The sequence below is a fragment of the Strigops habroptila genome, chromosome 1 (assembly GCF_004027225.2).
Source record: "Strigops habroptila isolate Jane chromosome 1, bStrHab1.2.pri, whole genome shotgun sequence".
NCBI classification, from domain to species: domain Eukaryota; kingdom Metazoa; phylum Chordata; class Aves; order Psittaciformes; family Psittacidae; genus Strigops; species Strigops habroptila.
In genome coordinates this window covers 127,997,340-128,022,012 of record NC_044277.2, presented here as the reverse complement: position 1 = coordinate 128,022,012, position 24,673 = coordinate 127,997,340, and the positions used below count along the sequence as shown (strand labels likewise).

The 24,673-nt window shown below is 37.5% G+C and overlaps 1 protein-coding gene across 2 annotated transcripts in view; it reads left to right on the top strand.

Annotated features, from left to right (window-relative positions):
• The window catches only part of CRPPA (CDP-L-ribitol pyrophosphorylase A), a 117,853-nt gene that overhangs the window by 4,219 nt on the left and 88,961 nt on the right, over positions 1–24,673 (top strand). For both annotated transcript variants that reach the window (XM_030504852.1, XM_030504859.1), the window contains exons 2-3: positions 2,907–3,186; positions 19,849–19,998. In XM_030504852.1, the coding sequence (XP_030360712.1) occupies positions 2,907–3,186; positions 19,849–19,998 (430 nt within the window). The remainder of the gene's footprint in view (positions 1–2,906; positions 3,187–19,848; positions 19,999–24,673) is intronic.

Sequence of the window (24,673 nt, the reverse complement as noted above, 5' to 3'; positions counted from 1 at the left end):
CAAACATATAGTCCTTTTCTGCCTCATTGTTTTCCTTCTACTAATATTGAGGTCCTCCCAAGGCAGTTGTAAAGTGATTATAACTGGAGTTCTTTTGTTCCATTTGATCAGACCTGATTTTTTCACTTTAGAGCTACAGCTTATGTTGTATGAAAGGACTAAAGTTCTGTGTTTAGTGCTTGTTAAAGCACATTGGGGTACAGTATTCTGATCTTTTTCATGCCTTGTGCCGATTCTTTCTGAAGCTTCCATTATCTCGGTCTAATATTAAAGTTATAAAATGGAAAGGCGGTTTCCTATTTTTAAACTGTTTTTGAGCAAGTCCTGAGCTTCTTCAGAAAGATTTAATACTAAAATAGTAAGAAAAGGGTGTGACAAATTGAGGGAGAAAAAGATCCATTTACTGCCAGATTGAGTGATTACTGATATTTTCCCACTTCATTAAAACACTTTGGAACGTTTTCATAAGCAGGTCTTTAAAAGAGTAAGCACCTGTGTGGTGCTCCGTTCTCATTCATGAGAGTTTGTAGCATGCTTCACCGAATTAGTGCTTTTCATGAGTTTTGGTGGGACACGTTAGGCTTCAAAGCCTAAGCTGTTCTTGTACCTAATCAATCTAGAGGATACCTTTATGCTCTTACATGAACGGGTTGCATCTCTAAATCCCAGCTTTGATTATAGAACATTAGTCCAGATTGAGTTTGAGGACATACTCAAGTTCATAAATGTGTTTATCCAGACACAGGGTGGAGCTGTGACCGCATCCTGTCACTTTTCGGTGTATTGTACCAGTGGAGGCCTTAAGCCATTCCACTCCCCCTGTGCAGAGATTTATCATAGGCTGGCCAGTATGTCTGTTCTCTTCCCTTCTTCTCAGAAGATGCAGTGTACTACCCAGTTGCCTCATAAACTTCTTTATTTGACTCCAGAATGGGAAATGTCAGTGCTGCTCTTACATAGTCACTAGTGAATGTGCAGACTGGTCACTGTTTCTGGGAACTGTGTAAGACTATACTCTTTCTGCAAATAGAAGAGCAGAGCTCTTATTCTCATTTAGTGTGAAATAGCTGCTCTTGAATTTTGCTGTATTTAAATGACTCTCAGTATTCAAAAGAAAAACTGAGATGGATCCAATTAGTTTGCCCTAGTTCTAAGTTGAAGTCATGCAGAGGTGCTAAGTTTTGTGGCTAAATGTAAGACTATGCCAGGACTCATTTGAGAGGTTTGAAAACCTTTTAATGAACCTGTGGTGAGTGACAAGTTGAAACTCGAAACCATATGACTTCAGATTTTACATTTGAACAGCATCAATACTTAAAACATGCTGAGAATAAGTTGGTTTGGCTGTACTTTCTTCATTTGTTAATAAAATGAACATAAGGACAAATAGTTTTATTTAGAAAAATGCTAATAGCACTTCCATTTATTTTATTTTTAATAGTTATTTTAAAATACGTTGGAATAAATGTCATGGAGTTCCATTAATTAAAAACCCTGAAACATACAGAAGGCAGAAGATGCTCTAATGTTTCACATAGTTGTAGGGGAGTGATTTGTATCACAGATGACTTCGCTCTTGGAGTAAGAGTAGTTCCTAGGCAATGCTTTCACATGTGTTAATGCAGAAATCAATACCTTGAGCCTGTGTATTTCTGAACTGTAAATTTCTTTATTTTTTTTTTTCTTCTAACTGGAAGTATTTAGTACCTTAGTCCGTGTTGTTTGCAAAATTAGTTTCAATAGCTTTACTAGTTTTAGTTGAGAGAATATACCATACTTGTCTTTCTTCCTAGTTGGCTGCACAGGATACACATGAGTAATTTCACAATAGTAAATAATGAATTGTATTTGTCAGCGTTGCTTATCTGATGAGTTTGGTGTCTGTTATGCAAAAAACCCCCCTGTCATCTGTGGAGACACAGAAAGGAAATAAAACAATTTAAAATCCTTTTTATGCTCTCTACGTAGCATTTGGGAAATAAGATACTCAAATAGTGGGATTTGAATTATGGTATTTCTGTTAGTTTGAAGTACAGTATGCCACATGAGACGAGAATTTGTGTTCCTAGGTCCTTTGACACAAGCATGACTTCACTTATGACTGGGTGTAGTCTTGTGGGTCGTAGGTCATTTTCCTTGCGTACCACCACTCAATTGTAGAGCTGGGCTGACACTAACAGTAAAAGCTTGAAGTTATCTAAAAATATGCTTTTCATATTCTGGTAATTTTACCTAGCTACCTACGTTTTTACATTTTGCTAGCTTCCTAGAGCAGAAACCTTTGTGTATGTGTGTGTGTATATATATATTTTTTTTTTTTTTACAAACTACCAGTATAATGATTCCTGTCAATGTTCAGGTGTCATAGTTTTGATTCATTAGCAATCTGTCAATTGCTGCTCATGCCTGTCTTGATAATGAGCTTTGTTTCAGAGTTTTTCTTGATCCTCTTATTCACTTGTACACAGTGTACTGCACAGTAGAACATGCAGTATTCCAGGTCCCAGGATTTACCACTTTATTGGAGACTGAATTTAGAGAAAGCTGAAATAACAGACTGTAGCTGATTGATTTAGAACTTATGTTTGAAGCTAGGAATGAGGCTGGAGTAAGAAATGTTTCAAAGATATTTCAAAGGGTTATTAAAAGGTGCCTTTTTTACTGGTTGTTGGGAGCAAGTCCCTTCCCAGAATTCCAGTTTGGTTGACATCTGTGTATTGGTAGAGATCCTCTAATGTAGCTCTTCCTTTAAAGGTGGAGTGCTAATGCACAGATGAAAAGATGGAGTCGAGTGTACTGAGAGATGCTTTATTTACCCATCTTGAATTTCTTTTGATATAAATTTGTTTTATGGAGATATCTGTACTTCTTAGTCATTCATGTCTACTTTTTACTGTTTCTTCTAGGATAAGTTGGATATCTGACATTATTGTGGTCGTCTCTCCTGAAAATATTGAAACAATGAAGTCTATCATTGAAAAATATGGACATAAAAGAGTTACAATAGTAAAAGGTGGAATAACTCGTCACCGGTCAATTTTCAATGGACTGAAAGTGTTCACAGAGAATGAATTTTCCAGTCATCTGCTCCAGAAACCAGAAGTAGTGATTATCCATGATGCTGTGAGGCCATTTGTTGAAGAAGATATTCTTTCAAAAGTGGTCATGGCGGCTAAAGAACATGGGGTATGTACTATACAGCAATGCAACTCTGCAGTGTTCTTTATACTGTACAGTGAAAAATCATGATTGATAAATAAGGATTTTTGTAGCAATTTTATTAATGTATTATGTTGATTTCTAAGTAGAACAGATTCAGAATCTGTATTATGCAGAGAGGTCAGATGGGGGAGGAAGACCTTTTTAAATGCTGCAGGTGTTACTTGCTATGGGGAATAATTATTGCCATAGAGACTATCAGTAAGAGATTGAATTAGTCAGCAATTTGCTAGCTGAAAAGTAGATTACATAAGAATAGTTTGTATTTTTTCCAGGCGGATTTGTCACCTAGTGGTAGAGTAGTTCAGTTAGTGATTACTGATAATAAAGAGAGTACTGTATTGGTTGACTCACAAGCTTTGTATGTTTTCAACTTTATATATGAATCCTAAGTAAGTGGCAAGAAAGCTATCTCTGTCTTAATGCTAAATTTTTCTAGAATCTGTAAGTGTTGCAAACTGCTGAGAAAAAGGGAAAGTGGGAAGCCTCCAACTGTATGTTGGAGATCCTCCTGACGGAGATCACTGTATCTGAGGACTGGGAATATTTACAGGAAGATTTCTGAGAAAGTAAGTGATATGCAAAGGGGAAGAGTTTGGTAGAAGTTGTGTTATGCAAGTAGAAAGGTGGAGTTATGAAAGGCATGCACTAGCTACAAGAGGAACTGGTGTATAACCTGGCTGATTAAGGCACAGACATTGGAAATCATGACTTAGCCACAGGCTTGTTTGTACATTTTGATATCTTTACCTTGTACTTCAGTTCTTCATTAATAAGACACTAGAATGCTTCCCTACTTCAAGGAGATGATTTGAGGTAGAAGTCATTAGTGACAGCAGATTGTTTGGGTGTTAGCAAGCTAGGAAAATCTACCACCGCTTGACTCTTTTTCTCAGGAAATGAGGTAAAAGATAAGCTAATTGACAGATGATTTGCAACCCTGATAGTGGAATAAAGAGTCCAAAGAATGAGTTGTGGTATTTCCTTAGCACTCCTCCACTTTTTTTTTTTGAAAGCTCACAGTATAGGAGGGGAATGGATGACTTGTTAAAATATTTATTATGAAAATTATGTGAGGTCCCTCAGAACACTATGTTAGAAGTCTAGATATATTGAACTTCTTACTAGTAGGCCCATACTTTTGTAGATTGGCTTAATATAAAATGGCTATGAAATAGAAACTTTGCTCTGTAGTTTTCAGTGGTACAGAACATAAGTTTCCAGTGATTAGAACTTAAATTCCATTAGAATTTTAACAAGGTTTTTGACCTTTCTCAAATAGCACAAAATAGCATCCCAGAACTGATTCTCTGCCAAAGTCTTTTAAAACAGGTCCCCTTTGTAAATCTGTTCTAAATGTGATTCTCTGAGACCAGTAGAAGAATGGGGTTAATTGTACTGATGTTGAGTTGAAATGAGAAAAACACAAACACATTCAGAAAAGAGTTAAGGCGTCTTTGCATGTTATGGTATATCATATCACATTTGTCTTTGTGTTCAAGTTTTTTGTTCACTTTTCTTGAAACTTGTGTGATTTTAATGTAATGTTTTCTTCCTGGTTTTCTTTTTAATGGTGTGTAAGACATTTTCAGTAAAATAGTAGGGAACGAAGGCAGTCTGCATTGACCTTCTCAAGGCAGTGTACGCTAGTTCTAGAAGTTCTGAACTCCTGACTGGTAAATATTTCTGTACCTAGATCACTGAAGTATCTCATTTGATCTCAAAAAGGTGATCTTACACATTTGGCATAGTCTTTTCCATTTATAGTGTCTGTCTGAAATGTGCATGGTATTTATTGGCTCTGCAATGACTTCCCGTGTTGGCTTAGGTCCATGGAATTCAACGAGGCTAGGCTGTCGAGAGAACTGGACTCCAAGAGCTGTTAGCTATTGATGTTACCTGACAAAGTAGTTGAATAAAGGAACATGAGAAGAACTTAATTTTATGTAACAAATTGGAGAAGCTTCCTGCCAGAGAGAGGTAGCTGTCTTCACTTGACAACTACAGAATTCTGAAGAACTAAATGACTGGAAAGCTAAGGCTTTCTCAAAAGTGACATGCATGGTTTTGAAAAAAATTGATCAAGAGAAGCTATCATCTTTAGTTCTTGCTATAGTCAAATTCTTTGCATATCTAAGGGGGAGTCAGTTCTTCAATCTTTCAGTACTGAAAGTAATTACTTCCTTTTGCATTATGTAGAAAGGTACAAAACCTGGCAGAAACATCATATTAAATCACTAGTGTAATAGGGGTGATGCTGTATTGTTGTTCATCTGCATACCATATAGATAGCATAATTATGAAAAACTTTAATGTTCTTTAAAATGGCAATTGATCAAGTAAGTTATTGCACTTCTAGCTGCCAATTGTCAGACAAATAAACTGCTTTATTACACTTACTAATCAGTTTGTTATTTGCCTGTGGGAATTAAAATGTGTACCTTATCCAGAACTAATAAATTATGCCTTAAATCCCCCAAACAATCCCTTGATTATGTGAAAATATTACTTTGTAACCAATTAAATTCCATTTATGTTTTTTGGGTAATTTTGTAATTAAAATTACATGTTTCTAGAAACAAATTCTTTATTGCTAGTAAAAGTTAGGAAAAGTGGAAGCTTCATAAGGCATCAGTCCAAAGCCTCTAGCAATATCTCTTTGCCAACATTGCATTTTAAACAACATAACTAAAAAGGAAAAAGCATGCAAGAAAAAACTGGGAGGTTAAGGGGGGAAACTTGTCATTTCTCCTATTGAGAGTTTAAAAAAGGCATATGCAGTCAAAGACTTTCTCTAGTTAACATAAACTGGATTTGAAGGTATAGTTTATTTCTTTGAAAGGACTGAATCAAAACAGCATTCTTCATTCTTAAAAGCTGGTTTCTGGAAGCTGTCTAACATTATTACTTTATTCTCAGCTTTAGCAAGAATCTGAACAAAGCATACATCCCAGTACAGATGTACAGTACTACTCGGTTGTGTGGACTCTTATGCACATGCACAATCAGTCAAAATCGTACCCCCAAGACAGAAAGCATGAATTGTGGGGGTGTTACATAGCAAATGTAGAGGAAAATATTTGAAGAGCTACATGCTCTTAGTTGTGATAAGGCACATGGAGGACAGAGAGATAATTCAGGGTAGCCAGTGTTATGAAATGGCTTCACCAAGGGCAAGTCCTGCCTGAGCAACCTGGTGGCATTCTCTGATGGACTGTTTTGATAGATGGGAAGAGCTACAGGTGTTGTCTGTCTGGACTTCTATAACGCCTTTGACACAGTCCTGCACAACATCCTATTCTCTCTAAATTGACAAGATATGGTTAAAACTGCTCAATGTCCAGATGGAGATCAGTGACAAGTGATGTCCCCCAGGGGTCTGTACTGGGACCAGTACTGTTTAATATCTTCATCAACGACATAGTGGGATCAAGTGTACCCTCAGCAAGTTTGCAGATGATGTCAAGCTGAGTGGTGTGGCTGACACACCTGAGGGATGGTATGTCATCTAGAAGGACCTGGACAAGCAGGATCCTGCACCTGGGCTGGAGCAACCCCTGGTGTCAGTACAGGCTGGGGATGAAGGGATTGAGAGCAGCCTCATGGAGAGAGGCTTGGGGGTACTGATGGATGAAAAGCTGTGAATCTGTGCTTGCAGCCCAAAAAGCCAGTCACCTTGGGCTGCTTCCAAAGTAGCGTGGCCAGCAGGTCAGGGGAGGTGATTCTGCCCCTCTACTCTCTGTGCTGGTGGGACCCCATCTGGAGTACGGTGTCCAGCTCTGGAGTCCTCAGTACAGAAAAGATATGGACCTGTTGGTGTGGGTCTGGTGGAGGGACACAAAAATGGTCAGAGGGCTGGGACACTGCCTCTGTGATGACAGGCTGAAAGAGTCAGGTTTGTTCAGCCTGGAGAAGAGAAGGCTCCAGGGAGACCTTACTGCAGCCTTTCAATATATCAGGGTGTCTTGTAAAAGGGATGTGGACAGACTTTTAAGCATGGCCTGTTGTGATAGGAGAAGAGGTAATGGTTTTAATCTAAAAGAGTGCAAATTTACACTAGATTTAAGCAAGTTTTTTTTTGTTTTGTTTTGTTTTTTTTTTAAATTACGATGGGGGTGGTGAAACACTGGGACAGGTTGCCCAGAGAGGTGGTAGATGCCCGGTCCCTGGAAGCATTCAAGGTTGGATAGGGCTCTGAGCAAGCTGATGTAATTGATGATGTCCCTGCTCCTTTCAGGGGTGTTGGATTAGGTGGCTTTTAAAGGTCCCTTCCAACCCAAACTATCCTAAGATTTTACATTACTGTGAAAATCAGAATCGCTTTAGTAGCCATGAAACTTTTTTGCATGTGTGAAGAAACCAAGTGTGGTTTTGCTGCTGTACAGAAAAGAGTTACACAATGCATTACTCCTTTTTCAACTCTGCAGTAGTGGATAACTGTAAGAAACATACTGATGTTTCCGTAGCTTATGGCATTATTCTTCCCATGGAAAATTATAATCTTCTTAACCAAGCTGTTATTTTCTGTGTTGAACAGAGGACTGATGTATTGTTAGCAAATACTTGCAGTCTTTGTCCTAACAGCATGTAGTGTTTGGTGGTGGGAAAGCGTTGGTAAAGAGAGAAATAGCTCTGTCATTTCCCAGTCCCCATTTAAGTGATTTAGATGATTCACTGCATTCATTCAGGAGGATGCAACTTCAAGGACTGAAATACATACATCATAGACAGAAATTTAAATTATAATCTCCCTTTCTTCTTTGCACCATTTCCGTGTTGTACTAACAGAGCCAGCTGGGCCTAATACAACTAGTATTTAATCCTTTTTAAAAAGGTGACTTAATCCCACATTTTTTAGCTTCTGGAAGTCTACACATACAATATTTTTAACCTTTTTTTAGGTAGGATTAGGTTATCCTGGAAATAAATTTTCAGCATAGCTTCCTGTACTTAAGTGGTCGCTGAGGTCATTTGTATGTAATGTCTGTAAAATGTACCTCCTTTAAATTTAGAGAAATGGCATGTATCACATTGCTGTTGATTTGAGGCTAATTAAAACTTGGACGCTTCATCTGACAAAACAATATGGCTTTGGAAATGAAGCAGCCTTTAGCTGTGTCTATTTAGTCACTCAGATTTCTTCTTCCTGCAGCAGATCAAAGCAGTAAAGAATAGTTCCTTAAAATAAGGGGTATATCAGCTTGTCCAGCATGTATGACGAGCTGAATAAAGGCCCTGGATCATTATAGCCACTTCTACGTGGCAGGATCTGGAAGAGATTGTTAGCCGTATCTCTCTGGCTAAGGATTAGGCATACATACCTCCTTGAGTTTTCCCCTTTTTTGCCCAGTGTTGCACTGAAAAGAAAGCTGGGTTTTCATCCAGAAATGCCCCCAGCTGCATTTTGGCTGAGTTTGTGATCTGGGTGGTTGTGGCAAGGACACCACCAACCCTGCAGGTTGGGTGAAGCTTCTGAAAGCCAACTTGGCCTGTTTCATACGCTGTAATAGTTTGCTGGACTGGTTCTGTGCTTATCCTTCTGTTTCCAAGAAGTTAAGTGGGTTGTGGCCCACTTAGAACAAAAACTGCCTTGAGGAGCATTGGAGCATGTAGGAGAGAATTCATGAGGTATTAAATTCATACGTATGTGTAATAGAGTCATTGAGCCAAACTTGCATGGTAAAGTATAATGATCCATTTTACAAGGTCCTTGATAACAGAGGTGGTCTTAGATGAAGGTTGTAGAATGAAGTGGCTTGAAATTTTGAATGTAAATGGCTGAAAGAGAAAGAAGCTCAGGTGCAAGGACAGGGCACAAGCAGTTCTGGGAGAAGCGGCTGAGCAAATTCAGAAGGCAAAGACATTGGATAAGCAGCTGCAGAGTTGCTTAGGGAGCTGCATGACCACGAACTATAGTGCCTGTGGTTTTGGTTGCTCAGGGCTGTGTGTGTGTGAAAGAGTTATTAATTAAACACTGCAGTTTTGCATTTGGTTGATTAACTTGTGCAAGAGCCCTCCTGCAACACCTCAAGATTTTTGTTTTCTTTATAATATGCTAATATTGCTAAATAGATATCATATTGCTAATTACATATTATATTGCTAATATATTAAATTTCAGGTTAAAGCAATATGCAGTGGATCAGTAGCCTTCACATCATGATATTGTTGATTTAATAATGTAGACTTTCTGGAGGTCAAATACAATTTCTTAACTGTAATTGTAACTCCTGTGGCAGTAGCTTCAAGGTTTTTAATCCACTGAATACAGATGTTAACTCCTTTTTATACTGATTTACTCTAATATGAGAATCCTTTGTGGCACAGTGCACTTTCACTGATAGCTTTTTGCAATGTAAATCAGTAATTAGGTTATCAAGGATGGCTTGCTGACTGTAAGATGTATTCTGTTACTAGATAATACAAGATAATACTATACAGTCAAAGTAAAATGAATAGTCTTGTTAATTTTAGAAGCAAAATGATTGGTTTTGTGATCCATTAAGTTTTACAGCAAATATTCTGTTTAATTTTTGTCACCTAGATTTGCAGTATAGCACTGGTTAGAACAAGAAAGTGCTGGTAGCTCCTTTTATTGTCATCTTAGATTGAGCGAATGCTGAAATTGAAAGCTGTAAGTATACTTTAAAATATTTCTAAAAGTATTGAAAGCAAATAGTACCATACTGGTCACAGGATTGGCTTTGGAATATTTAAATTGCTTAGACTGAATTTTACATATCACAATTGTGTATAATATACAGCTATTGCTGGCAGCTGAAAAGATTAAATATGTCATAAGAAAGTCTTGAAGCACTATACCAGCATGTGCTGCCCTTTAGGCAGAGGATGCTACATGTGGTCTGGATCATACACTTAGTATGGATCTTTGGTAGCATTATACAGATTTTAAACAAACTTTGAAGTACTTTTGAAAAAATCTGCCAAGAAAACAAAACCTTCATGAATGAGAACATGTTGTTAAACATTACCAGTTATTGCACTGTGACAAAAATTAGCTGAAGATGTTGACAAAGGTAGTAAGACCTTATTTGTCTAATAACATGATAAAATGTATCTTACTGAATAAACAGTACTGTTGTGTTTATTAAAAACACAGACTTTCTTGACCATTCTTGAATTTCTCACAAGGAACGCACAGATAAAGAATGCACTAGAAAAAATGCTGTATAATTTGTATAACACCATTAAATTGTATATATTGGTTTAATCCTGATAGCTTTTGTAATTCTATTCTTTATTCTACTAAAAATTGTTCATCTGATTTATGGCAGTAATTCATGATACAAGAGCAACATAAATGACACATTCTTATGCCTTTCAATCTGCTTTTTTAAAAAATACCAATTTTAATATGAAATCAAATGTTTGCATAAGTAAGTTGTATCATTTCTGCAGTACCACTCTGTTTTTTCTTGGTGCATATACATGTTCTTGGTTTTGCTGCTTTTCCACTTTCAGTATGTTCTTGAGCTTGTTATCAGTGCTGCATGTTGAAAAATTGCAGCCTGTAACAGGCCTAGTTATGCTCTCTTCCTCTACCTCAGATTATATGTATCTTCAGTTGCATATTCCTCTCGTCCTGTCTTTTCTTTATTTTCTTTGAGAAATCTTACTTTTTCCACAGAATAGCATTTAGAATTTGGCATTTTGTCATTCAGATCAAAATGATATTTACTGATGCTTAAAGGTAAATGCTTTAAATATAAAAGAACAGAGATTATGTAAAGTGGAAAAGAACATACGCAGTCTTAATTTTTGAGCAACAGTTTCTGTTATCGGTAATCTTTAGTTTGCTGTAGCTAATTGGGGCTCTGACATGTCTTGATGTACATGTAATACTCCTATTTACTTAGATAGTATGTTCTGATAAAGGTGACCTCATTAGAAGAAATGGTTTTTTTTCTTAAACAGTGTCATAAATATACATTACATTTGTTTAAGGCATCTTGTGTCTTTGAAGTCAGTTCAATGTACAACATAGTGTCAGCTCATTAACGTTGGATCAAAGTGTATATTAAATTTCTGATTAAACATCCCCTCTTTTTGCAGCTAGGAATAAACACAATTACAACTTCTTCCTTCCTGGTGTTGGTTTAAGAATAACATGTGCCCAATTTTAGTGAGTTCAACTGTTGCTCCTAACCAGCTGGGTAAACAGACTTCAAGGAAATTAGGTAAAGTTTAGCATACAAGCCTTTTTTCATGGTGTTCATAACTCCTTACATCTGTTCTAATTAACCTTCTTTTTGTTTGGCTGATGATTAGGTTTAATATCTGTGTTAGACCAGGTTTGTTTAACATTTCAACCAGTGCTGTCCTTGGGCAAGTAAAAGCTGCCAGTACAAATATGTCAACATATCTGGAATTGGACTGGTTGGTGATACTGCCTACATAAGAAATTTTAGTGGGTATCTCACTATCGAGAATCAAAGATGGTATGCCCATAATGACTATGAATTTTGCTTTATTTTTTTCCCCCAACAAAATTCAAAATAAGGTAATTTAAGAATTATCCTTTTTGTTTAAAAAAAAAAAGATACCTGGCAGAAAAAAGATAACCTTTTTTTCTTCAGCCTTAATATCTAATGGATACACAGCCCAGGTTGGGGATTGTTCTTGTATGTCAGCAGGAGAAATAGGTAGAAGGAATCCTGTCCCCACCACAGCACTGCCACACAAGTTATGTCTATGCTGCGTGATAGAGTCTGGGTGTGAGCGTGGGTGAAATTACTATATGCCCTGGACTCAAATTTGTGTTTCTACATGATGAGAGTGCCTCTCTCTTTCTTGTGGTCTGTTATTCTTTACTAAGTCACCCCAGTTGTTCTGTAGTCCTGACTGCATGCCTTATCTGGTCCTTCAAGAGAAGCTTGCAGCTGAGGTCCTGGTTTGGAGGGGGTCTTTTGGACGTGACATTAGTGGAAGGAGTTGTGAGGGCACGTGTTATGAGGACAGATTCGAGTTGAACCCATGCAGCCAGACTGCTGCCTTGCCTTGTTGTACAGCAGGTAGGTGGGTTCTGGATGCAGAATGGAGTTATGAACTCTGTGGACTGTGTGCAGTCTTGAATTAGTTCAGTTTGGAAATTTGGGTAGTTAAGGCTTTAACATATGTTCACACCAAAGTTTAGAAAACTTTGCACATATAGCCAAATAGTAGCCATCAACTTTACTTCTGTATAGGAGTGGTAGCTTATCGTTTGTATCGTTACTTTGTCTATGCTTTTCCATCCAAACAGGATTGTTTTGCCAGGACTTCTGTTAGTTGGAGGAGGAAATACTCTAAGTCTTCTATCTCTGCAGTGGAATTGTGAAACTTCTCATAGTTTACAACTTCTGGTTATAGAAAAGATAAAATGTAGCCCTAGATAGCAGCTGGATACAAAATGCAGAAAAGGAAAAGAAAAAAAAGAAAAGTAAGGAAAAAAGATGTGGTACTTCAGTATGATACCTTGAATGTGCATTGGAAGAAATTATCTAATTGCTTTATTTTAAAAAGATAGTTATATCACTTTGTTTTATTAGATACTGTCCCCTTCAGATTTACAATATGAAAGATTTGAAAAGAACATCTTCTTAAATATGTGAAATATTTTAATCTTATAATTGATATTTTGAATTTTGCTTTGAAGAATCTGTTTGATAAATTTGCAATAAGAAGTCTTTCAGTAGAGACATTTCTTCTAACTTACGTGGTAATTACTGAGCATGGCTGGAGCATGTTGATTACTATAGATACAACTAGTTGGAGTGCAGATGTCTGAATAGAAATGCATGTTTCTACCTGTTTCATGCATCAGAGATATTGTGTTTGTTTCTGTATTTTTTCATACTGTAGATGGCTATGAATGCCCTTCATGGCAAGTAGTTTGATCTGTGTAAAAGAATACTTTCCCTGTAGTAACATGTGGAAACAGTTTGATGGAATAAAATGAGAAGAAATTAATCATAGTTATTCTGAGCTTCTTTCGCTGGGTCATAGCCAGACCTAATTTAGACTGAAATCCTTAGGAAATGGTAGTGTTTGGTAACATATAAATAATCTTTCACCTAATAAAAGGCATTCCAGCACATATTGGTAAGCTGTTAGACATCTAGCTTGTCTAAATTAACATCTATTGTTATTGTTATGCAGTTTAACAGTGTCCTAATGCAATCCTTGTCTTCATGGAAAAGCAAAATAAAATTGTTTGTATATTTACCAAATTCACCTCTACAAAGTTGACTTTAGTGGAGTTCCAAGATGGATGTATTTGTCCTACTAAGTATGACTAGCCCCACAATCTCCAGCATACAGTTTCAAAAAAGTCACCTGCTTTGAAGTGATGAAAATATATTTCTAATATATTTCCAGTGTATATATAGAAGACAAGTTTGCTTTTTCTAAGGCAGGGTGGCTAAATTATTTGGGAGTCTTTGTTAATACTGTTTTGCTTCTCAGAGTTGAAAACAACTCTGATTAAAGAGTTACAATTAAATATTAATATTGAGAAAACATGTAAAAACATGAGAATAGAGACATTCTTTTAAAGATAGCACTCATAAGCTATGCTTGTATGTGTTTGGTATCAGGCCTATTCATATGTAATTTCAAAACATTGAATCTAATGCAGTGGGGTGATTGAAATAGAAATGTACATTTACTTAATGCTGCTGGACAGCTGAGAAGATAGAAAGTGTAGGGAAAATGAAGTTCAGGGGAGACAGAAGCTATGAATGGAGAAGAAAAGTATTGTTGGTATAATTAACAAGTAGAAGGGAGTCATGCTAGAGCTATGGGAAATGCTCATTTAGGACTGGACTTCCCAAGTTTCAGACTGTGATTCCCACTCACTCAAAGTTCAGGGCTGCAAATTGGCCGTGTAAGTGAACTTTGTGGGTCTGCATTAGTACTTGGGGCCTACTGGGGACAAGGGTGTGCCAAAGACATAGCATGTTTTCTTTTTTTTTCTCTTAGTGTGCAAGCCTGCAGGATCTGTGGTTGTCTGAGCTTGTTACCACACTGCTGTAAAACAAAAGGAATTGTAATTGTATTTTTTTGTAAGGAGTTTGTGCCACTGCAATTTTTGTCTCTTCCTAGTCCATATAATTCAACTTTTTGTGCTTTGCAGCTAGTTAGCATTGTTCTGTTTCAACTCTGGCTACCAAAAATGACTGGATCAGAGATGTGGGGGTGTTGGTTTTCATGCTCTTTTGGAGCCTCTGGCTATTTGATAACTTGTTCTTGGTAGGTTGTGTTACAGATGTGGAGCGTTGGTCTCGCCTGAATAACTATGTGTTGGAGGTATTTGTAACTTGGGTAACAAGGTTTCTTGCTTGTGATATAAGCTCTATCTCTCCCACAATCCTTTGGAAATTTTAATGGGTCCTGGTTTTTTGTTGTGGATGGGGGTTTTTTTTGCCCCCCCCTTTTTTTTTTTTTTTTAAATGAGGATTGTCAGTTTTAATGAATATTCAGTAAAAATAAGCTATCCTGCATTGTGTTAGCCAGGTTTCTATGTTGTGTGTAGGCTTCTGTGGTCTAAACATTCGTACTTAATTTTGTAATAAAAGGTGTCATCAATACAGCTTGTGTTTTACTCACGTGAACTGACTGTGTTGTCTGATCTTAAAACACACCTCAGTTGCGTATTCATGGTATACATGTATCTAAACAATTTCTTGTCAGAATAGAAGTATGATAAAGTGAGAACTTTCTAGTGGAAAAATGAGTACTGTTTAGTGGAAAGGTGAATTAGTATGCCTTGATTCTACTGAAATAGTAGAAATTCTACTGAAAATACTTACGATACCCTATTATACTGACCTGCATGATGCACTTCATTCTCTACCTTTTTTTCAGTCACCGCTGAATCTTTAAATCTTCAATGTATGCTATGCTCTAGCCAGTTGTGCGAAAAGCTTAATACAAAATTTAGAACCTGTTTATAAATGTTTTTTATTGGTGCTGTTTAAAATGGATTATAAAAGAAACCTATTGTTTCTAAAAGCATCTAGAGGTTGGTTCAGTTTCCAGCAGATAGATGGATGAACGTGCTTCTGAGAGATACCAGTCTGTCATTTCCAATCCACTGAAGCTGATGGAATTCTGCATTCTCGGGACATTTTAGGGTTGTTTTAAGGAAATGATAAACTAAAAGGATGGGGTTTATTCCAATATTTTGTCTGCAAAAGGATAACTAGTTAGCAATATTTGTTCCAGTGTCTGTTATGCTATGAAAGAAGATTTTAAGAGCTTGCCCGCAGATATTTTGATACTTTATTTAACAAAATATGCAAAAACGAGGTGAAAAAAGTGTATGCATTTTCTGGACATGCCAGGTTCACCAAAACTCTGCTGGCTGACTGTCTTTGAAGTGGAGTGGCTTGAAGGCTGTGAAGTGGACATTGAAAGAAATTCAGTTTAACTATCCATTAACTATCTACTTCACATTCAGAAAGGGTGTATAATGCATTTTGTGTATGATTTTGAAAGCAGGTCTACTTGAGATCTGGGCCAGATATTGGAAGATGAGTGCTCTGGGCAGGGAAATGTTAGTGTAAGTTCATGTCTGAACTTCTTACCTGAGACCTGGGCCAAATACCTGTACATTCCTGACATAAATAGGAAGTCAAAGCTTCTCAAATTAGAACAAATAAAATTCATATACTTGATATTCGGTATATACTCTCTTTACTCATATGGAAATAGGTATTTGTTACTGATTTATAACCAGAAAAACAACACAGAAGTTCCTTGCAAAGAATAAAATATTTGATCTTGTAACTGATTAGAGGTAGACTGGCTGGATGATTGTGTTCTTCACTTACACCCCACAGTCATCAGGGGCAAAAGCCCCTTTAGATACAGTAGTACCTTACTGTATTATTTGCCCTATGTTATCCTAAAAATGTAGCCTGTAGCCCTGTCTTAAGTACCTAAGTTCCCTGTTCAGTTCATTGCAAGACTGCTAGGAATGGGATTCAGAAAAGGCTTTGTGCTGCGTAGGGAGGATGCTTGTGTTAACCAGAAGGGAATACCACAGCACGAGCCATACATTTTAAACTGTTCCTCTTTGGCCTGTATATGAGAACAAAATTCACAGCTCAATTCTTCTGTCTTTACATGCCAAATATTATGTTTACACCATGAATGAAGGTGCCCGTGAGCCAAGTTTGGAAGCAGAAGCACGTGTGGTGAGGTCTGTGTAAGCCAGCTTGGGTTTGGCACCTGTGTCAGCATATGCCAGCTACAAAAAGTTGGCAGAAGTACTGCAGACTGCAAGGTTTCCTGTGTTAGGGACTCGGCTCTCTTGTCCCGTATGAAAACAATGCAAGGCATACACAGGCCAAGATTCTCCTTTGCTTGATTCCAGTTTCACCCAGTCTGAAAGTCACCTTAGGTGGTAAACTCAGCCCTGTGTTGGGTCACATGATCTGGTTGAGGGAGCCCATTGTGTGTGCTGAGGCAGAGAAAGGTCCTGCAGAAAGGTGAGCCAATACTGAGCAAAACAACCAACCAGTTTCTGTATCTTGTCACAGGATTTTAAGATTTCAACTCAGTGCTGCACCTTAGCAAGTATGCTCTAGTTCAGGGATTCACAGCTTTTGGACCCCAGCTGCTCATCATACAAAGGTTTTCTGTGCAGTAGAAACTTCCTGGCTGCAGTAGGGACTAGAGCTCTGCATTCTGCTTTTATTGCACAGAGTAGTCAGGGACTGAGTTGTCCTTTTTTGGAATAAAAGCTGATATTTTTTTTCAATCAAATGACTGCTAGTTACCCTGTTACTGCATACATAGTTAGAATTTCTCTCTCCCTTGCATCATCAGAAGTCAACCTTAAATCTTATTCTTTGTGTTAAACTTCATGTTTTCAGTCAGTGTCAGGTACAGTTTGAGTGGGTGTGCTGCAGAAGACATCTTCTTCTACCCAACTTGTGATTTCTCATTAAAATGGAGGAAAGACAGGTGAAAAACTCTCAGCCTGCCATGCTGAACTTGGTTCTGGGGTAGTGTAGAGCAAAACTGTAATTGTTTGAAAATGCCATTTGTTAAATTTTAGGTGCCACAAAGCTTTCATTTACTTGGAAAGTTCATTGGGTGTTTTAAAAAATGGATGTGTTTGGATTTATTAGAAATTGGATCTTTCTGAATCTTCTGGAGGAGCTAGGCCTCAGCAGAGCAGGAGATGTGGTTCAGTATTGTCACATTCTGATACAGACATTCATGAATTTTTGTTGTGCAATAAACCAGATGTCAAGAAAACAATGTGTTTCAGAGCTCTTTTAAGAACATAATTTTGAGTACTTCAATTTTATTTAGAATTGCAGTTTGGTTTTTTGTTCCTCAGAGTGCGTGTTTCACTTGTGAGATTTGGTTACGCAAGTCACATTGTATTCTCTTGGCCTGTTTTATGCTTAAAATGTAACATGATATGATTGTTAAAAACTGTAATAAAATACTGGATCAGCCTAAGAAATCCTCTTTCACTAGCTGGTTTTCTGGAATGGTAAGTGCTTCAGAAAAAAAAAAATCAAATGGATTTAACTAATTACAGAAAAGCTGTGGCTAGCTCGCTGCTCTCTCTCTTTTCCCATGACCTTCTAATTTTGTAACTTTTTTTTCTCTGCGTGACCAATTAATATATGACGGCAGAGCAAAATAATGTAGTCCAAATGCCCGTCAGCTGGAATATAGAGGTAATAATCCATGTCCTGGAATCATAGGAAATAGAGGATAAGTTGCAGATAATTTAATCTCTCTACTTCTACTTGTGCATTGCTTTTCCTCAAAGTACATCTGTTAAATTTACTCCTCATTTAATACATGGACGTATTGCTAACATTATAGTGGTGTTTAGTTTTGTCAGTTTGTCTTTTCTATTAGAGAAGTAAAATTAATCCTGCCTAGGACAGAAGGATGGACTGGATGACTTCTCAAGATCCTTTACAGACAGTTCTGTGATTTCATAGCTCTTGCTGATCTTTCTGTACCATGTTGTGCCTTTGGGTGATAGTGTTTTGCTTTATGTAGTATTTTGTATAGATAGCTCTTCCTATGTATTAGAAAGAAAAAGTGCTATTCAGATTTTGAGAAAGTGGTTCAGATATTTGTCATCATATGAATCTTTTGAATCTTTTTTCTCCCTTCTCCCTGCCTCAGTAGTTCATGCATATCAGAACTCTTTGGGCATGAGATATTGGTTCACATCTCTGTCCTCATTCTGCAAAAGAATTAATTAAGAAGCTGTAATTTAGAGCTCATAAAGTGCTCAACACGCTGACTGCATTCCTCTTTGTTTTATTGTTCAGTAGTGTGAGGGGGAGAAGGGAAGACAACTAGTTTTTTTCCTCTCAGAGGAGAAGGGACTTTGGGCTCACTTTTGGTGTCTCATTCTGCCACTGTATGCTTATCCGAGGTAAGAAATCTTGTGAGAATGGACAGGACTCATACATATGAGGGCAGTGCTCTTCCTCTTATGTGATGAGACCTATTTTTTTACTGTGTCAAAGCTCACTAGATATCAGATGATCTTCTGTGGTTGCAGTGAAAAGTCTCAGAATTCACCACTGAGAGTGGTTTTCTAGGTGTACTGGTTTAAAATGTTGGATAATTCCAAATATTTTGGAATTAGCACCAATTATTCTTTTTTATTATCATTAAAAATTGCTAATAAGCTGTATAGTGTAAGGATGCCATTCTCAGTGGTTAGCATTGTTATGGAGCATGCTTTTTGCCCTGTGACTTGATAAGCAATATTCTGCCATTTTATCCTTTTCTTCGTAGTTGTATTGACAACTCTTCTCCCAATTGCTTTTAGCTTCATGTAAGTTCATGTGAACATTTGATAATTGACTGATGAAGTCTGGGTAATTTTCTGTTATCAAAATGACTAAAACCAGCTAGGAGAGTTCTGTTCCAGAGATGCCATAGATCTTTAATACTGTATATTGATGAGAAGGTGAAAGATATGTTTAATTGGTTTAAAACCTAAGCAAACCTAAAACTGAAATACAAGCATATAAATATCTGTTCTGGGGCACAGTGCTGCTGCATATTGAATGCTTTCTAATGTATATACTGTGTTCCCAGTATACACTGGTAAGTGTGGTTACTCAGTATTTTACAGGGTGAATTCTGCATGGAGGAACAAGCTCAATTTTCTGATACTTTTCTCGTTGCTGATTTCTGAGCTGTTTAGCCGGATTGAAATCTGTGAAAGGTATAGGCATTGTGGATTGTCAAGACCTCTCAGGTGTGTCTCCTGCTGTTTCGTATCTGAATAGGCCTAAAACTGTCCTCACATAAACCACCTAATATGCATGTAGAAGAAAGTCTGAAAATTGAACTCAGATCTGTACATATATTTGCAGTAGATGTTTATGAAGGAGTTAAGATTTATTTTTTTTTTTAGTTGTTCTTCACTTTGTACTTACTTACAGTCTTCCATTGCTTTATTTATGTTAAAAGTCTCATACAGACTTTAGTATGACTTATGCATTATGAGATATATAAAAGATAAGTAGAAAATATATTTTGAAGCTTCTTTACCTTTTTTGACTGCAGCACTCTGATAGACTTTAATATTAGTAACATTTAGGCCTCTCTCTGTGTTTTGTTCCACAGGCAGCAGGAGCAATTCGTCCTCTAGTTTCTACTGTTATTGCCTCTGCTGCAGATGGCTGCCTAGATCACGCATTGGAACGTGCCAGGTACAGAGCGAGTGAAATGCCTCAGGCCTTCGTGTTTGATATAATCTATAAAGCTTACCAACAGGTAAGACTTTGAGCCTTTCTAAGACTTTTTTCCATTCAGTTTAGTTAAAAAAAAAAAAAGGCAACTATTTCTTTTTTCAAAAATCCAGATTGAGCATCTACTTCAGATCACAACTGTGTGCATGTTACTTCTCTGTAGTCTTTTGATGAAAATGTTTCCTATTTCTAATGTCTTCAAGTTTTTTGATTATCAGACTGCCAAATGCAAGAGGAGATGAGTGGTCTAAACTATTAGAAAGACAGATTTGCTTTAATTTTTATTGTTCATTAAATATATTACTTAAGTGAGTGGGTTAATGTGTTTAAAGTTAGGTATGTATTAAGTATGTATTGTTGACTGAGTATCAAGAGTTTTGGATGCACAGTTTAATAATGACATAATATGATGAGATACAGTCTGGTCTAAAATGTCGGGATAACATGGATACATCTAGGTAAGTAGATGTTTAATTTGTTTTGTGTTGCATGTGTATTGTACATACTTCAATTAGTGGCTGAAAATAATATTTACTGAAGTATCTGTTGTAATTCTCATTTTTGTCCTAATATATTGCTTTAACATCTTTATTTAAGAAAATAAAAATTGCTGGTAGTATATTAAACCCTGACTCTTTTGCCTTTATCCCTCTTGAAGACTGCTTTTATTTGCCCCACCCTGCATTCACAGTTTACTGGAAGCACTCCAGGCTTTCGTCTCAGCATTCTACTTCCTTTTCATTCATCACCTTGTGGAAATTGCCTATACTCCAGGTATCTTCCAGCCTGACTGGAAGCAGAGTATTTCTTCATTTTTCACTTGGAAGAATTATTGTTCACTCCAGTACTGATGACAGTCATGCTTCCCATAGGTCTTTCATTTCTAGAGTAAACAAGCCCAAATTACTGATACCCACCTTCAGAGAGTACATAGCTTAGAAGTCACCAAAGCAGAACAAATGGTGTGGACAAGCAATGAAGAAAAAACAGTTGCTTAATGTTCAGTAATTGTTTTACTTAGAAATGTTGGCATGAATTCCATGTCATACCCTTTATGCTTGATACTTGAAGCTGTCCTTAGGTGCTGAAGATGAAGTGCTGTCCAAGATGAAGAGCTACTCAAGTGTCTGGACTAGCTCCAACCTTTTTACTTCTGATGGGAAGCAGGGGGGATGTTTTTAGTGTATACAATAACACACAGCTGACACAGTCACTTAGAAAGTGAGACTTTAACTTGAATGTAGCGGGCATAATCATGATAGAGGCAGCATATATGTGCATAGAACACATCTCGAGAGACAACAGCTACTATTGGTTATACAACTGTTCCTTTCTTGTTGAGGTGTATCTCTTTTGCAAATTGCATGTTTGTGTTATTTCTCAAAAAAACCCCACAAACCCCCACAATAAAATACAAATCCCCAAACAAACCCTTATTTTTCCCTGCTGTGTTTGCTCCTAGTTTGCAGATACAGTAGAGCTGGCAAATACATGAAAAGCTTTTGCCCTAAATGCCTTGATCAAAAGGCAACTATATTTTCAGTCCCTATGCTCCTCTGAATAGTGTTCTCTTCTCACATATGCATTCCATCAGTTGTCTTTTTTGTATCCCTGCTCTTTCAAGAGCAAGCCACCAAAGCTGTTAGCAAGCAACCAAGGCTATGGTTCGTTGTCCCCAGTTCCCTTTGCATTGGTCATGTAAATGTTCTGTGCCTTGGAGCTCTGGGAAGGATAACACTTCACTAAACCTCTCAACTCATTATTGTTTGTTAATTATTTATGTTTCAATGGTGTCTAGCTCTCCAAGTCAAGGATTAAGACCCTATTGTTCTGGGAACAGTACAAACAAAAAAAAAAAAGGATAGATAATTGTTATCCTGAAAAACTTAGTCAAGCTACTGTAGGACAGATTTTTGTGGGAATGGATGTATGATGCTTCCTAAATATGAACATACCCAAAGTTAGTTTCCACGACAACCTAGTGAAGTAGGTAAGTATCATTATGCAGATGAACAAAAAAAGATAAAATAATTTTGTTACTCAATTTGCAAGTCATTCACAAAGCTTGGAATGGAATTAATTTTAGCTGACTTGGCATGGGGTCATCATCCTGCTCCTGTGTATTTTTCACAGTTGTGACCTTTATGCAACAACAGTGTGGGGAAAAAACAACAGTCAAACATCATTCCTTAAAAAAAAAAGCTCTCTATTTGAATTCTCTTCAAGTAACATATGCTTTTCAGTTACATTGTGGGTAATGTGGAATACTGCTTTTAAACTCTGTCTCTATTTAATGCATCAGATGCATCATCTGATACGAGTAGTTAGATTTAGAAAGTTTACTTCCAGATATGTTATTTTGCATGAATGTGAGATCTCTGAGTATCTTGGCCACTAAGTTGCAGCATTCAATTCAAGGTCAGTTTTCTGAGCCTTACAGGTTTGCCATCTATAGTCTTTTTTGCTCTTGTCTGGTACCAATCTGGGCAGAGCAGACTAGTGCTGCTTCTCCATTTATTGCTGTTTTGAATGTATATAGAACTAGAAAGTATTAAGCTATTAACACCACTAAAGTATCTAAAAATGGTTGTTTGTACAGTCTTTATCAAATTAAAAGTAATTTCCTTAGAAAACTTATTTTGTTTCTTGCTTGATTAAAAAATGGTAGTAATGATTTTTACACACCAATCCAAAAAATGTTGGTGAGGTACTGGATACTGCTAGGTCTTCTGATGGTTAATTTTGAATAATGTTTCTTAACCACACTGATGCTATACTATAGATTTATAAAAATATTTCTTCAAAAATAATCTCAGACTTTTTCAGTAAGCATCAATTTTAACATCAATTAGTGGTGGAAGCGACTTTTTTTGATATGTCGGTGTATGTACTTGAGAGGAAAAAAACAAAAAAACCCCAGTCCTGTATTTTTACTTTTTTATTGGGGGAATGCAAGCAGCTTGAGAACCATTGTTGTTTCCCGGAGAAAGCAGAATTGGGAGTACTTTGTGTCTGCCGTCTTGTGATGCAGCAGGTAAGTGGAGGTGCAGCAGGGAAGGGAAAGCTTTTCAGTATTCTACCTCAAATGATAATTGCTCCAGTGTAGCAGGGTCAGAAGAACACTGTTCAGGACATAGCTACTCTTCCACTCCAGAATAGTGGTACTGATTTTAACATTTTTATAAAGTTTCTGTAACATTGTTTTACATTTTACTTTTAGCTCAGGATATCTCTTGGCCCCTGTATTGGACATCATGTAAGCTAGACTTGAAAATATTTAAAGTCAATACTGAAATTAAGCAACTGTTCAGAGCCCCCAACAGCCAGTGGAGCAGAAGTGGTGTCTTGATCTTAAAAGGCCTCACTACTCTGATTTATGTGTCATTAGATAGAGCACTTAGCTATAACAAATGCATAGGCGTTATGGAATTTTGGCAGATACAGGCTCCTATCCTTGTGTGTAACACTGCTTAAGGTTTTCTGTTGCAAGCTTCTGTGTTCAGATGGTTCTATGAAGCATGGGAAAACAGCTTTCTTATTCTGTTTCAGTGAAATATTCTGATGCCTTCACTTTGTAGCAGGACTTTGGAATTTAGAATCATAGAATGGATTGGGTTGGAAAGGACCTTAAGATCATCTAGTTCCAGCCCCCCTGCCATGGGCAGGGACGCTTCACACTAAACCATGTCACCCAAGGCTCTGTCCAACCTGACCTTGAGCACTGCCAGGTATGGAGCATTTACCACTTCTTTGGGTAACCTGTTCCAGTGTCTCACCACCGTCACAGTAAAGAACTTCTTCCGTATATCTGACCTGAACTTCCCCTGTTTAAATTTAAACCCATTGCCTCTTGTGCTGTCGCTACAGTCCATGTCGCAGACAAAGATGTTGAACAGGATTGGTCCCAGCACCGACCCCTGAGGGACACCACATGTTACCAGTCTCCAGTTGGACACTGAGCCGTTGGATGCAACTCTGCGTGCAGCCATCCAGCCAATTCTTTATTCACCAGGTGGTCCATCCGTCAAATTGATATGTCTCCACTTCAGAGACAAGGATGTTGTGCAAGACAGTGTCAAATGCTTTGCGCAAGTCCAGGTAGATGACGTCAACTGCTCTGCCTCTGTCTATCAGTTCTGTAGCCCCATCATAGAAGGCCACCAATTTGGTCATACAGGATTTCCTCTTAGTGAAGCCATGTTGGCTGTCACCAACCACCTCGTCGTTTTTCGTGTCCCTTAGTGTGCTTTCCAGGAGAATCTGCTTCAAGATTTTGCCAGGCACAGAGGTGAGGCTGACTGGTCTGTAGTTCCCCGAGTCTTCTCTTTTCCCCTTCTTGAAAATAGGGGTTATATTTCCCTTTTTCCCGTCATTGGGAACTTCATTTGTATTGGGATGGTCCTGAGGTGAGTAAAGGATGAATTATACAGGCCTCTTTACATATGCCTGTGAGTGTTACTGTGTCACTTATCATATATATGCCTCCTCACCCCATATTCTTATGAAGTACAGCACTGATTTCGTGCCCTTCAATTCGTTAAATTTAGAAAATTTAGAAAAGTTCTAGCTTTTACTTGTATGATGCATGCTTGACACAAAGTGGACAAGTAACAGATGCAAACAATTGCAAGGGGAGAAAGAACTGTACTTGTAACGTGCGTGGAATCTTGCAGACAGTAGGCTTTACCTTATCAGGGGTT